At 38.6% G+C, this 15,797-nt stretch overlaps 2 protein-coding genes and 1 pseudogene across 6 annotated transcripts in view; 2 read left to right on the top strand and 1 right to left on the bottom strand.

The window, feature by feature from the left end:
* The first annotated feature begins 2,443 nt into the window (after nucleotides 1-2,443).
* Nucleotides 2,444-11,758, top strand: LOC115275935 (annotated as a pseudogene).
* A 1,523-nt stretch (nucleotides 11,759-13,281) lies between these two features.
* On the bottom strand, nucleotides 13,282-15,553 carry LOC115275925. The gene is made up of 5 exons (XM_029919664.1): nucleotides 15,548-15,553; nucleotides 14,426-14,526; nucleotides 14,214-14,381; nucleotides 13,741-14,142; nucleotides 13,282-13,507 (listed from the first exon to the last, which is right to left on the bottom strand). Exons 1-5 carry the CDS (start codon nucleotides 15,551-15,553, stop codon nucleotides 13,315-13,317), a joined length of 870 nt encoding a protein of 289 aa, XP_029775524.1. The 3' UTR covers nucleotides 13,282-13,314.
* Nucleotides 13,663-15,797, top strand: part of HERC4 (HECT and RLD domain containing E3 ubiquitin protein ligase 4) — a 137,251-nt gene continuing 135,116 nt past the window's right edge. For 3 of the 5 annotated variants that reach the window (XR_003905535.1, XM_029931766.1, XM_029931763.1), the window contains exons 1-2: nucleotides 13,663-14,036; nucleotides 15,473-15,777. Coding sequence is in view for 4 of the 5 variants with exons in the window: in XM_029931766.1 (XP_029787626.1) it covers nucleotides 15,552-15,777 (226 nt within the window). In the remaining variant the exon portion in view is untranslated. Of the gene's footprint in view, nucleotides 14,037-14,417; nucleotides 14,507-15,472; nucleotides 15,778-15,797 lie in introns of those variants that run through there. The other 2 variants (XM_029931764.1, XM_029931765.1) reach the window with 2 other exon arrangements.

The following is a 15,797-nucleotide window of genomic DNA, read 5'->3' as shown; positions in this document are numbered from 1 at the left end:
ATGTGTATTTTACTAATGTAATCTTGATAACAGATATCAAACTTCTACTGTTTTCTGTGCTGTTAAGACCTAGGAATATAAAAATTGTTAAGGTAGAGCCCTGTCTTCAAAGAAGTTACAAGATATTTCAATAAACATAAAGATTCAAAGATGCAGGGCTTATGAATTACTGTTGAGACTTAGTTTTGATGTAAACAATGGATTCGCTCATTCGGTTAACCAGTAAAAATGGACTTCAGATTATTCTATGAATATACTACTCTGCTGGCATTGGAAGAAATAAAGTATAATACAGGTCTCTCCCTTAGAAATACTATCATCTAAACAAGGAACAACTGCTTAACTAACAAACACTTAATGGGTATTTATTATATACATGTTCTATCTTCTCCATTGAAGCAAAATTAGAGAAAAACAAGTATCACATGACTTCACTCATATGAGGACTTTAAGATACAAAACAGATGAACATAAGGGAAGGGAAGTAAAAATAATATAAAAACAGGGAGGGGGACGATATATGAGAGACTCTTAAATACCACCAAAAAACTGCTAGAACTGATCCAGGAATTCAGCAAAGTGGCAGGGTATAAAATCAATGCACAGAAATTGGTTGCATTCCTATACACTGACAATGAAGCAGCAGAAAGAGAAAGCAAGGAATACATCAGTTTGCAATTGCACAAAAACCATAAAATACCTAGGAATAAATCTAACCAAGAGGTGAAAAATCTATACACTGAAAACTATAGAAAACTTATGAAATTTCAGAAGACACACACAAAAAAGGAAAAATATTCCATGCTCCTGGATAGGAAAAACAAATATTGTTAAAATATCAATACTACTCTGTTGGAACCCAGCAGCCCAAAAAACCTCCAGCATAGTGACCGTTGATGGCTATGCCTCCGGGGCACAAGAGAAGTATTTGGGAAGTTGTGGAACAAGTTGAAAGACTGTGAAACATTTGACCTCCTGGGCTGCACATGTGGCTTATGTTTAACCTGTCTATGATTTTCTTCTTGCTTTGCAAAAGCAAAAAGGCATATACTTTTAAGTTTTGAATCAACTTGGGTCAGTTAGTGACACCAGTTTTCCCTTACATTATTTTTTCCCAGATCATTGCCTGCTGTTGGGGGCAAACACAATCTTCTGTCTAAAATTAACTTTTGGGATAATAAATGTTTTGCCCAGCCATAACTGCTAAAGGGCCTTGAAGAAAAGAAAATTATTTGAGAGACAGATTCCCTCATTCCTGTTTTCTTACTTCTGTTCTCACGGCTGTTCTCTCAGAAGAGATATCACAGAAGTGATAAAAAATGATACTTCCCAGAACATGTTTTTACTTTTTCAAGGACCATAAACTATGTAATCATTAAAGAAAAAAAATGTGTGTAATCCCTTATGGCATAAAAGACACTGACTTTCTTAGTAAAGTGTGGCTTTACCACCATTCACATTGTCTGTCTTCTTTCTTATAGATATTCCACCAACACCAACCCCCTACTCAGGGACCTTTCGACTGGGGTGTGTGGGCTGGTCCCCCGCACTACCCAAAGCAATCTACATATTCAATGCAATCCCTATAAAAATAACACCAGCATTCTTCACAGAGCGAGAACAATCCTAAAATTTCTATGGAACCAGGAAAGACCCCAACTAACCAAAGCAATCTTGAAAAAGAAAACCAAAGCTAGAGGCGTCACAATCCTGGACGTCCAGCTATATTACAAAGCTGTAATCATCAAGATAGTATGGTATTGGCACAAGAACAGACACTCAGATTAATGGAATAGAAGAGAAAACCCAGAAATGGAACTACAAATGTATGGCCAACTAATCTTTGACAAAGCAGGAAAGCATATCCAGTGGAATAAAGAGTTTCTTCAGCAAGTGTTGCTGGGAAAACTGGACAGCGACATGCAGAAAAATGAGCCAGGACCACTTTGCTATACCATACACAAAAATAAACTCAAAATAGATGAAAGATCTAAATGTAAGGCAGGAGGCCATCAAAATCCTCAAGAAAGCAGGCAAAAACCTCTTTGACCTTAGCTGCAGCAACTTCTTACTCAACACATCTCCAGAGGCAAGGGAAACAAAAGCAAAAATGAACTATTGGGATCTCGTCAAAATAAAAAGCTTCTGCACAACATAGGAAACAATCAGCAAAACAAAATGGCAACAGATGGAATGGGAGAAGAAATTTGCAAACAACATATCAGATAAAGGGTTAGTATCCAAAATCTATAAAGAACTTATCAAACACAACATCCAAAAAACAAATAATCTAGTGAAAAAATGGACAAAAGACATGAATAGACACTTCTCAAAAGAAGACATCCAGATGGCCAACTGATACATAAAAAAATGGTCAACATCACTCATCATCAGGGAAATACAAATCAAAACCACAATAAGATATCACCTCACACCTCTCAGAATGGCTAACATTAACAACTCAGATGTTGCAACAACAGAAGTTGGTGAGGATGCAGAGAAAGAGGATCTCTTTTGCTCAGCTGGTGGGAATGCAAACTGGTGCAGACACACTGGAAAGCAATATGGAGATTCCTCAAAAAATTAAAAATAGAACTACCCTACAACCCATCAATTCCACTAGTAGGTATTTATCCAAGGGGTACAGGTGTGCTGCTTTAAAGGGGCCATGCACCCCAATGTTTATAGCAGCACTATTGACAATAGCCAAAGTATGTAAAGAGCCCAAATGTCCATTGATGGATGAATGGATAAAAAAGATGTGGTGTGTATATATATCTATATCTATATCTATATAGATATATATCTATATAGATATATCTATATATATCTAGATATATATATAAAGTAGAGTTACTCGGCAATTAAGAAGAATGAAATCTTGCCATTTGCAGCTACGTGGATAGAACTAGAGGGTATTATGCTAAGCGAAATTAGTCAGTCGGAGAAAGACAAATATCATATTACTTCACTCATATGAGAACTTTAAGATACAAAACAGGTGAACATAAGGGAAGGGAAGCAAAAGTAATATAAAAACAGGGAAGGGGACAAAACATAAGAGACTCTTAAATATGGAGAACAAACAGGATTACTGGAGGGGTTGTGGGAGGGGGGATGGGCTAAATGGGTAAAGGGCATTAAGGTATCTACTCCTGAAATCACTGTTACAGTATATGCTAACTAACTTGGATGCAAATTTAAAAAATAAATTAAAATAAAAAAAGATCTTTCTTCCCTGGAGACATAAACTTGAAAGATTTTGTACAGGAACATTTTTCATTTGTTTTTCATATTTTGTTATTCAAAGATAAAAATTATGCCAACTAGAGCTTCTGACAAATATAAAACAATTTATATTTATTTTTCAGAATACAAGGATGAAAAGATCCAAGTGCCTGACCCTGTGAGCTGGCAGTCTAGTAAGGGAGAAGACAGGCAGTTGATAATGTGGCAAAGTGGCAGGTTCTGTAACAGGATGGCACCAGAGATGGGGTTCTCCCAACTGTCACAGACAGGTCAAATCTTCATAAGGGAAGTACTGCTTGAGCTGAGTCTTGAAAAATGTTAATTTCACTAGGTTAAAGAAACAACACGAAAATGTGGAAAGGTACGAGAAAGAATTTTTTTAAAGTTTATTTATTTTGAGAGAAAGATAGAACAAGCAAGCAGGGGAGTGGCAGAAAGAGGGAGAAAGAATCCCAAGCAGGCTCTGCACAGTCAGGGCAGAGCCCGGCGTGGGGCTTGAACTCACCAAACAAGAGGTCATGACCTGAGCTGAAATTGAGTCAGATGCTTACCCAACTGAACCACCAGGTGCCCCTGAGAGAGAATTTTTTAGATCTTGTAAAATAAAGATAAGGTATGATTTGGAGGATGTGGTTGGGATGAGGCTGCAGAGGAGGTTAAGACTTGATTATATAGGATGTTAAATACCTAGATCATAAAAATTTTAAGGAGATATGATCAACTGCATTTTAGAAATACCACTCCAGTGGTTGTGCAGATGGACCAAAGAGCCAAGACTGTAGAGTCCATAGTCCATGGCAGAAGTCCACGTCCAGGCTGGATAGTTGGAACTGAGGTGCTGGTAGGAGGAATGAAAGTTTAAATAATTATGGCCACAAAGCAACTATGTCTTGATATTTATCGGTAAAATCAAGCAAATTGCATATTAACATAAAGAATATAAACATGCAGTTTTATATTCTTGTCTTGAAGTAGACAAGATGGAGCTGCTAAGCAGTATCTCAAGGCTCTCCTCTATATCTCCAAAAATATTTTGCTATTCTATGGATCCAGAAGAGTTGAAGAAACTGGAGAGGCCAATTCTATATGGTCAAAACACATATGATGATTATCAGCAAAACAACATATCTCAATACATTCAAGTTAACAAGATTTTTTGAAGTAATGGAGGTGTTAATTAATCTTATTGTGGTAATTATTTCACAACACATATGCATATCAAATCATCATATTGTACACCTTAAGCTTACACAATGTTATATATCAATTAAATTTTAAGAACACCAGAAAGATATTTTTATTCAACTTGAACAGAAGAAGACTGAACATATCTAATATTTATTCACATTATGTGGGTAGTTCACCCTGTTGTTTCATGCTCTGGACATGTCTTCTACATAAACTTTAAGCTCCCCAATACTAGGAAAAAGGTTAAGTAAAAATAGGTTACAAAGTTCCAAGATCTATTAAGTAAACTTACATTGACCTCTGTGAGTGTACAATACACTTTGGAGTAGGGAAGAATATCAGAATAATGTTCAATAAAATGTTAGCCATAAAATATTCAATAACCTGTTAGCCACAGCTGTGTATCTCCTAATGTGGTATTTCTAATAGTTATTTCCTTCTTTGTGCCTTACTTAATTGCTTGATTAACAATAAGCATTAATATTTAAAAATAAGCCTATTTTAATTTATGAGAATTTTTCATACTCAACAAATTTAAATTATAAACAGAAGAGTTTTTAGGGTAAATAAAATAAACCACCTTACCCAGTGTATTTGTAACTAAGTTAGAGAAGGATGGTAAAATATTTCACCCTAACAATAGATTAATTTGTTGTGTAAGTAGATTCTCTGATGATGCAGTACCTTAAATTTTATTATCATTGGTTTCTTTAGAGAGAGAGTGGGGGGAAGGGGCAGAGGGAGAGACAGAATCTTAGGGAGGCTCCACATTGAGCATGGAGCCCATTGCAGGGCTTCATCCCCACGACCCTGGGATCATAACCTGAACCCAAATCAAAAGTCAGATGCCTACCTGACTGAGTCGAGGCACCCCATTAAATTTTAAAAAGAGGTTTTCCACATTAGGAACAATTTTAACATTCACCATTCCACAGGATTTCTATTTTATTGCTAACACTATCAGAATTAGAGAATGGGAGCAATATGATACTGATTGAACAGATGAGGCTGTTATTATTTATTCGCTGAAAGTGAATATAGCACACAACACTTCAACTTTTACTACCCCTGTGTTTACAAAGGATAATTTCTCTCTTTAAAAAGTAAAACAGCAGCTTGAACTGCATGACATTCTTCTTGGACAAACATTTGTGTCATTTTAATGTGGTTAAACTGTATTTAGGCGATGTGGAGGTGGCAACTATAATTTGTCTTCTAGGAACACTCTGTCCTTCCTTGTCACTACTGCACAACTGTTCCTTCAGGCTGTAAGATCTTACATTGAGGCTATAATAATAACATTTTCAAACTCTAATGAAAATCTGTCCATAAAAATGTCTGTTTTATTTATTTCTGATCCCAGCTATTATGATAATCTTTATTTTTCCAAAGAGAAAGCATGAGTAGCAGTACACATTTTAAAAGAATTTGCAGTCAATAAGTATAAAAGTTATCAGTATGCTGAAGGCAACCATCAGTTGCTTCTAGAGTATATGAGTTGCATGTGTATGTTGAGGGGGAGTTTATGTATCTATCTATCTATCATCTATCTTTCTTTGTTTTTTTGAGAAGAGTTTAAAAAGCTTTTCTATCTCCTTAAATTTTCAGTCCTCTGTGCTACCTTCAGAAGATTTCTAATGCTTAATTAAGAATCTGAAATATGTCATCAGTTCCCCTTATAAAAAGTGATAATTGATTAAGATACATAGCAAGGCTGTTTCTTTCATACCATTACTTTTGAAAGTTATTAATAAAAGATTCAATAGATGAAGATAATCATGCGGTAGCCAATTCCTGTTCAAAGAAGTAGTACTGTTAATTTGACAAAGATCTTTAGGTACAATTAGTCCTATTTGAGGGCAGTGAGACACGTCACTTAAAAATAAATACTTATATAAAAATATAGGCATGTGTATGTATATATGTATTTGTCCATATGTGTGGATACACACATATATACACATGTATATACACATATGCATATATACATGTGTACACACACACACACACACACACATATAATCTTGCCCTTTTACTTGATGGTTATCTGCTTATATTAATGATTTAGGTGGTGTGGGACCTAGGACAAAGAACAAAATAAAGCAAATTTCCCAGATTTCATATTTCTAATAGTTGAATTAGAATTTTCTAACTTCAAATACCTTTATAAGAGTCTCTGAAATCAGTAGCAACAAAATAATTCAATTTGCTACCCAAAAGTTTGATTGTTAAGCTGAGTTGAGATTCTTCTCTTTATTGTCACTGTTTTCATTTTCTTTTTTTAAAAATTTTTTTAGATGTTTATTCCTTTTTTTTTTTTTTTTTTTGAGAGACAGAGTCCAAGCAGAGGAGGGCGTAGAGAGAGGGAGACACAGAATTGGAAGCAGGCTCCAGGCTCTGAGCTGTCAGCAGAGGCCGACACGGGGCTCAAACCCATGAACTGTGAGATCATGAGCGAAGACAAAGTCAGATGCTTAATGGACTGAGCCACCCAGGTGCCCCAATAGTTTTTTTTTTTTTAAAGAAAACACAGAGTTAAAAAATTCATGTAAGTATAGATCTTATACTTCATTTTATATTGCTTTGGTAATGTTATCAATTGGAATCAGAAAATCCTCATCTCATGATTGCTGTGGGAGAAAATTAATTTTAAAGCATACTTTGGCACACAGTTAAGATCTTAACGTTTTTATTGTTTGCTGCCACAGACAAACAAAATAAAACCCCCGGGTGTTTTGAGCACTTTCTCTGTTTAGAAAGTGTGGTAACTGGAGCACTTACACTGTAATTTCAAAGGCATGGACACATCCCCACATACTGGGCAAGGACCACATTACATGTGATTTTTTTCAGGCTTATTCCCATTTGAATGTCAGTTGAATTCCTGTAATTTTAGGGGATGGGAAGCAAACACAAAGAAATTATAGGGAGTTATAAAAAGAGAGCATTTAAAAATGTTTCAGGTATTCATAATATGAACATCCCTACTATTTCACACTGGAACACTGTGAAAGAAACTGAAGAATGGGGTGGCTGGGTGGCTTAGTCAGCTAAACATCTGACTTTGGATCAAGTCATGATCTCACAATTTGTGAGTTCAAGCCCCACATCAGGGCTTGCTAGAGTGTGCTTCAGAATCTGTGTCTCCCTCTCTTTCTGCCCTTCCTCTGCTCATGCTCTCTCTCAAAAATAAATAAACATTAAAAAAGAAAAAAAAAGAACTTGAAGCCAGAATGTATATTTGGAGCAGGGAAGGAGGTTAGCATAATTGTGAGGACAATTGAGAAAAATTCTATAATAAATATTCAGAATTATTATTCTTTGTTATAGATTAAATGGCATATATCATAAGATTATCAATAAAATTGTTTTGCTTGCATGTATTAAAAGGAAGGGCCAATTTTCTTCTGTGTTTTCTCATTCATGTGGCAGAATTGAGTTTTTTCTCCTATCTCACTCACTTTGGGTCAGGCCCATGAACACCTAGGATAACAGAAGGATATTTTTTAAAGTTTATTTGAGGGGGAGGAGCAGAGAGAGGAGGAGAAAGAGAATCTCAAGTAGGCTCCACTCTGTCAGGGCAGAGCCTGATGCAGGGCTCAATCCCACAAACTGTGAGATCATGACCTGAGCTGAGATCAAGAGTTGGGTGCTTAAAAAACGAGGCACCCAGGTGCCCCAACAAAAGGACTTTTTATAATGCAATTCAAAAGAAAAAAAACTGTTATGGGCTGAATTATGTTCCTCCAAATTCATTTGCTGAAGTCCTAACCCTTTGTACCTCAGAATATGACTATATTTGAAGATAGGGCTTAAAGAAGTAATTAAAGTAAACTGAGGTAAATGGGTGAGCCCCAATCCAACATGACCAGTGTCCTTTTTTTTCCCAATGTTTTTATTTATTTTTGAGCTCCAGAGAGCAACAGAGAAGGTGCAGAGGAGGGGCAGAGAGAGAGGGAGACAGAATCCAAAGCAGGATCCTGGCTCGGAGCTGTCCGCACAGCGCACGATGCAGGGCTCAAACCCACAAACCATAGATCATGACCCAAGCTGAAGTTGGACGCTCAACCGACTGGGCCACCAGGCGCCCCTGACCAGTGTCTTTATAAGGAGATTAGGATACAGAAAAAACATGGACCAAGTAATGACCATGTGATCACCCAGGGAGAAGGGGGCCATCTGCAAACCCAGGAGAGAGGTTTCAGAAGAAACCAAACCTGCCAACACCCTTGACGTCTGACTTCTACCCTCCAGAATTTAGAGAAAATAATTTTCTGTTGTTTATGCTACTAGTCTGTGATATTTTGTTACGGTAGCCCTACCAAATGAATACAGAAACACACTCTTGATTTTTCAAACTTAAGGTCAGAACACTTAATTTTTTCCTACTTAAAGTATGTCTTCCCACTTCCCTCATTCTTATATTTGTCAATGTCAAGTCAGAAAACTACCAGTGAGCAAGCCCATTATTCTTCCCATTGTCTGAACCCCTGCAAACCATCCATCACAATCCTGTTAGTCCCATCCCCAAAGTATGTTTTGAATCTATCTTCACTTTATCTTCATCACAACCACCTTAGTCCCTACCACTATTATCTCCCATTTGGATTATTGCAAAAGCCTCCTAAGTAACTTCCCCCATTTTACTCTTTTCTATTTCAGCAATCCCATCCAGTCTAGCAACAAAAGTAATCTTTTTAACACTTATAATTGTTGCCCCCTCTCCTGGCTTAAACCCCTAGAGCAGTAATTGCACTAAAACTCCTTAAAATGATCTACTTGATCTAGCCTCTGACTGCCTATCACCAAACACCTAGCTCCATCTACAGTAATTTTCATTCAATTTCTGGAAAACGCCAAGTTTGCTCCTGCCTCAAGGGCTTCACTTTGTTCCCTCTACCTAGAATGTTTTCTCATCCCTCTCTTCACAGGGCTTGATCCTTCCCTGTTTTCACTTTTATTTACTTATTTATTTAAATTTATTTATTTTTGAAAGAGAGAGAGGGAATCCCAAGCAGGCTCCGTGCTGTGAGTGCTGCTGTCAGTGTGAAGCCCGACTTCGGGCTTGATTTTATGAACCATGAGATTATGACTGAGCTAAAACTGAAAGTTGGATACTTAATGAACTGAGCAACCCAGGTGCTTGTTTTCAGTTAAAAAAATTTTTTTAATGTTTTATTTTATATTTGAAAGAGAGACAGAGACAGAGCACAAGCAGGGGAAGGGAAGAGATATGGAGACAATCTAAGGAAGGCTCCAAGCTGTCAGCACACAGCTCGAAATGAGGCTCAGACTCACAAGTACTGAGCCGAAGTCGGATGCTTAACCTACTGAGCCACCCAGATGACCCCAAATTTATTGGCTCTTGAAACATTATTGCCAAATTTATTTATAAAAAGGCTGTGATAATTTACAATGCTGCCAGAACCATTAATTAATTAATTCAATACTTTTTTTTGAGCACATGCTGTAGGCCAGGAACTGTTCAAGATATTTGGAATACAGCACCGAATAAAGCAGACAAAACATCAGCCTTTGTAGAGTTTTCATTATAGTGGAGAAGACAAAAGTTATGTATCTGTGTATATAACACAGCTGACCCTTGAACAACGCAGGGGTTAGGGATGTTGATTACCAGCAGAGTTGAAAATCTGTGTATAACTTTGACTTCCCCAAAACTTAACTACGAATAGTCTACTATTGACCTGAAGCCTTACCAATAACATCAACAGCTGATTAACACATATTTTGTATGTTACAAGTATTCTATATTGTATTCCTTCCGAAAAGTAAGCTAGAGAATGCTATTTAAAAAATCATAAGAAAAATACATTTATGTACTTTACTATAAAACATTCATATGAGTGGACCCATGCAGTTCAAACCTGTGCTTTTCAAGGTAAACTGTATATGTAGATTGTATACATTTGGTATCTATTTTAAAATTTATCTATATGACATGTAATATAATATAAATTTATATATTACATAATACAATATCAGGTAGTTAGAATGGAAATGAAATAAAGCAGGATAGTTGGATGGAAAGTAGCAAGGGGTAGCTTGGGACACAATGAATACCTATTTCAGTGGTCTCTCAACAGTCTGAGCATTATTTTTTTTAATGAAAATAAAAAGGTAAAAAGTATTTTACTTTTTTAAAAATTCAAAATTATATTGTTACAGGTGAGATGTTGTTTTACACCTTGTAGTTCAGGACAGACAATATTAGTAATAATAAAAACTAGTATTTTTGGCGCCCCTGGGTGGCTCAGTCAGTCAAGCATCCAATCTTGACTCAGGTCATTATCTCAAAGTTCATGGGCTTGAGCCTTGCATCAGGCTCTATGCTGACAGCTCAGAGCCTGGACCCTGCTTTGGATTCTGTGTCTCCCTCTCTCTGGCCCTCCCTGCTTGGGATCTGTCTTTCTCTCTCTCAAAAATAAACATCAAAAAAATTTTTTTTACAGAGCTAGTATTTTCAAAACACTTGCCAGGTACAAGGCACTGTACATGTTGCCTTATTAAATCCTTACAACAACCCAGTGAGATACGGATTATTAATATTTCTGATCTACAGAAATTGTGACTGTAATTTTTAGTAAAACAGACCATTACTAATGTCTAGAGGTATCTTTGGGAGGATAGAAGGACAGAAGTATGAGATGGTCTACAGCTTCAGGCTCTGAATCCAGAGAAACCAGCACTAGAGGCCATACTCATTAATCTAATGCTGCTTTTATACAACAAATTTACATTATCCTAATAACTCTGAACCTATACTTGTCTTACCTTAAAGATAATCACAGGTTGTTTTCTTAAGATCTTGCACCATAGTTTCATAGATTTATAAGGTTAAAATATACATCTAGAAATGTTCTTTCCACTTTCTAACAAGAAAGACCTAGTTTAAAAAATATTCCATACATTTTCTTTCCGCCATCTTGGAATCTTTGGAGGCCTACTGGGAACACAACTCTTGAAAAAGCTGTGGTCAAAAGCCATTTTGGCTGGCTATAAACTGGGTCTCCGGAACCAAAGGGAGCACACAGCTCTTCTTAAAATTGAAGGTGTTTATCTCTGAGATGAAACTGAGTTCTATCTAGGCAAGAGATGTGCTTATGTGTACAAAGCAAAAAACAACACAGTGACTTCTGGTAGCAAACCAAATAAAACCAGAGTAATCTGGGGAAAAGTAACTTGTGCTCATGGAAACAGTGGCATGGTTGGTGCCAAATTCCGAAGCAACCTTCTTCCTACTAAAGCCATTGGTCACAGAATCTGTGTGATGCTATATCCTTCAAGGATTTATACTAACTGAAAAGTAAACAAATAAAAGTATAGGGAAAAAACCCCAACAAACAAATAAAATATTCCACACAGAGATGGATCCATGTGGCAGAAATAGCTATCCACTAATTCATGCTTTCTCTTCCATGGTTTAAAAAAGTACCTGAGAACTCAGACAGGTATTTCTTTTCCCAGTCCCCTTGCATTTAAGTGTGTGTGTAGTTCTTGCAAATGTTATGGTGCAGAAGTCATATGTGGCACCTCCCTGACACGGGTTTAAAGAGGCTCTCTGTGCCTCCATCATTCACGGTTCCTCGAAAATCAGTTTCACTGGTCATTAGGAACACTCACATGGACTGTTAAAAGATTAAAAAAATATATACTTCAATTATGGTATGCCATTCAAATTTTAGCATTTATTTGTTGCTATGTCAAGTACATATCTTAAAGATCCCAGAATAATCCCTTTAATAATATAGAGACATTAAGTCCTTAAGGTTAAAAGACAAAGAAAGTCCTAAAAGGGCAAAGGATAATAATAAAATAAGAATGAAGTATGTTTTGTTAGTATCCTCACTCTTCCCAACATTGAAATTGTTTTCTTTGCTTGAGTATCTTGTCATTTTTATACTTGTTTCTATAACATACTGTGTTAGGTTGAACTGGATCCCCCAAACAGATATACTTAAATCCTAAATTCCAGTATCTGAAAATATGACCTTATCTGGAAAAAGGGTCTTTGCAGATGTAATCCAGTTAAAAATAGGTCATAATGGATTAGGGTGGGCCTTCACTCAATGAATGGTGTCCTTATAAGAGGGAAATTTGGACACAGACACACCAGGAAAAACACCATGCATGGTGTTGGCAGAGATGGAAGCAGAGATTAGAGTGATGCATCAAGAAATACCAAGGATTGTCAGCAATCTCCAGAAGCTAAAAACGTATGGAAAACATTCTCTTCTGAGACATCAAGAGAGAACTAATCCTGCTGACACACTCATTTCTAACTTCTGGGCTCTGTAACTGTGAGAAAACTTTTGTTGTTTTAAGCCATCCAATCGATATTTTGTTGTAGAAGCGCTAAGAAAATAATGCACATACATATTCTAGCACAGACATTTCCTAATCGGAAATAGAGTTTTCAATGAGATAAAGAAAAGTGGCTTATTTGGGATTCTTCCTGAGTTCTCAACATTCACGCCAAATTTACAGGTTCTAGCAAAGCTCAACAAAATTTCAAGAGTGCCTTCTTTCAAGTTTTCCTCCTTTTAAAGAGATTGTTATGAAGACTGCCTTAGAAAAGCCAGACTTCGTTTTTATGAAGCAGGTCTCTAGTCACATGCATTGCTGTATTTTCTCTATAGAAGCCCTTCTCTGTAAGTTTATCTTTAAGGGAGAGTGCAGAAAAGTGCAGCCATCACTTCCCTAGGAGCCAGAACTGCTGTTGCTGATATTTAATGCCAGTAGGTTCAGTCATAGCTACGAACATACCTGGCATCCTCAGATTAGTTCCAGTTGAGGGTAAGGGTAAAATAAAAGGCTTCGCCCGCCTTTTTTGGGTGTATGTGATGTTTATCGGATACTTCAAATTCTCCTTGGTAAAAGGTAGAATGAAATAATAGACTGGAACCTAGGAGCAGAAAAACAACCAAACCAGCACACGAAGAGATTTTCTTCACTAAAAGACCCTTCTGAGCGCAGAAGCGTTGTTACAAGACACGGCAAACACCCCAACTCGCCTTCGCAAACTCCAACTTGATTTTTCGACATTTTTCTCCTAGAGCAATGCAAAGAGGCGCAGTGCGCAAGCGCTAGGGCCGAGGTGCCCTGGGAGGATTCCGACGCAGGCGCGCGGGCCGGGAAGTGGGTGGGCCCGCGCGCGTGCTCCATGCTTTACTTCCGGCCTACCCTTTCCCCCACCCTCCCCGCGAGCTACCTTCCCCCTCTCCCTTCACCTCCCCAGTCTCTTCCCCAACTCTCCCCACCCCTCACGTTCTCCGCCCCGCTTGCCTCCTGTCCTTCCCCGCCCGCTCCATCCGGGTCGCTGACGGCTGTCTCTGGACTGGACAGTGGTGGCTCCTGCTTTTCTCTGAGGTACCCGGCAAAGTTTCACAGGAGCCGGGGAGCGGAGCAGCGAAGCCGCGAAGCAGCGGCACCGACTCCGGAGGAGCCCTGGTGTTCGCAGCCGCTGGCTGAAGGAGGAGGGTCCAGGAGCTGGAAACCTGCCTTAGCTGCCGCCCTTGCCTTGCTCTCTGGGGTGGCACCGCCCCCCGTTGCCCTGGGCTTCCCCGGCCTTGAGGGGCTGGGTGAGTCGTTGCCCCCGTGGATTCGGGGGCGTGTGACGGCGTTAGGGAGAGGGCTAGACGGCCAGGGCGGATACAGGCCGGCCTGGCGCTGGCTGCTTTCTCAGCGCTTCCTCAGGTGGGGGGCGGGGGACGAGGACTATGTCGGTGCTCTCTGGCCGGCGGGTTGGAATGTCGCACCTCCTTGGGCTAGGGCCTCCCTCGGACTGAGGGCCGCCGAAGTCGTCGGCTGGCCTCTGCGGCTGCCGGGAGCGGGCGACTGCCGTAGTTGACTGGTCGGCCCGCGGGGTTGGGTGTGTGCAGTCGATTACGCTCTCCTGGTTCCACTGAGCTGAGCTGAGTGCCTGCCTGTTCAGGGAATGATGGGAGTAAAGTGCTTCTCATTCCCCTACCTGTTGCTGGCGAGGGGACGCCTTTTCCATTCCTTCTGACTTTTTAAAAGGATGGTTAAACCTTGTGCGCTGAAATCGGAGGTATTGTGCTGTTCTCTATTCTGAAAAAAATACGGCTAGACAATGCAGAACTTTCGGGAACCATCGTTCCTGCGTCCCAAAAGAATGAAATCAAACTTCTCTGAATGGATAGGTCATGGAATGGACAGCTTTGGGAATTGTGAACCCGAACGTAGGAAAGTTGGGTTTTGAAACTTCTCAGGTTCGGTGTAAGGAATGTGGCTGACTACAACGGGAATAAGGCCGACTTCCTATAATTGTGTGATTTAGTAACGCGATGTGTTTAAAAATCTGTGTGGGTTTAGATGAAGTGGACTCTTTGATATCCGTGTCTTTACAAGTGTACTGGAAAGTTCTACAGATTTCACCACCAGACTATCAATGTCCCAGCCCCCATTTCTGTTCTTGAATAGTCGTCAGTGCTCGGGTTATTTGCAGTCCACCTCCCTCTCCCCCCTTTTCAAATACTTGTCTCAGAGGTATGGATAGATATATAAATTGCCCCGGGGAAGTGTTTTTCAGTCAGGATTACCACTCATAATAGAAAATGTTGAATTTCGGAGAGCATGTTATACCAAACTGCATATTTCTTTTGTATATAACTATGTTTGTAGGTTTAGTTTTAAAATTAAGTGGTGAGGGCAGAGGCGATTGTCTTTAGGATTGAGGTTTGACAGATGAATTTCATTAAGATACTTAACATTTTTATTAGTCTGTCACAAGATAGCAGAAGGTCAAAACTAGTCAATATGCTTTAAATTTTGCAAAGAATCATGGAGAGTAAAATATTTTCTGTAAATGTTGCTGTATGCTATATTTTAAAAAATATAGCTGATTGGTTCTTGAAACTGGGTAATACTTAGGTAGCATATTATAAAATAGATTTCGTGTTTACTATGTAGTGATTATTGTAGCCTAGCACTTGAAAGAGCAGTTATACTTCATGTTTCCTTTGAAGTCATATTAACTTTTTTTGTATCTCCTCAGACATAGGGATACCTCCAAGTTTCCAGTGTTTCAGAAGGAAGTTTTTTATTGAAACTGGAAGACCAAAAGAATTACAGACATGTTGTGCTGGGGAAATGCGTCTTTTGGACAGCTAGGTTTAGGTGGAATTGATGAAGAAATTGTACTAGAGCCCAGAAAAAGTGACTTTTTTATAAATAAGAAGGTCCGAGATGTGGGATGTGGACTCAGGCATACTGTATTTGTTCTGGAGGATGGAACAGTGTACACATGTGGATGTAATGATCTAGGACAGCTAGGTCATGAAAAATCCAGAAAGAAACCAGGTAAGTTGAAAAATTTTTTG

Source organism: Suricata suricatta, chromosome 2 (assembly GCF_006229205.1).
Source record: "Suricata suricatta isolate VVHF042 chromosome 2, meerkat_22Aug2017_6uvM2_HiC, whole genome shotgun sequence".
Taxonomy (NCBI): domain Eukaryota; kingdom Metazoa; phylum Chordata; class Mammalia; order Carnivora; family Herpestidae; genus Suricata; species Suricata suricatta.
This window is presented reverse-complemented; position numbering and strand designations above follow the sequence as displayed.

Excerpts from the sequence above, each read along its gene's own strand:
- LOC115275925 (XM_029919664.1), bottom strand. Across the intron at positions 14,382-14,425 it reads CGTCCCCTCGCCAGCAACAG|GCAGGCACTCAGCTCAGCTC; the intron begins GTAGGGGAATGA and ends TTCCCTGAACAG. Across the intron at positions 14,143-14,213 it reads GGAGGCCCTAGCCCAAGGAG|CGCTGAGAAAGCAGCCAGCG; the intron begins GTGCGACATTCC and ends CACCTGAGGAAG.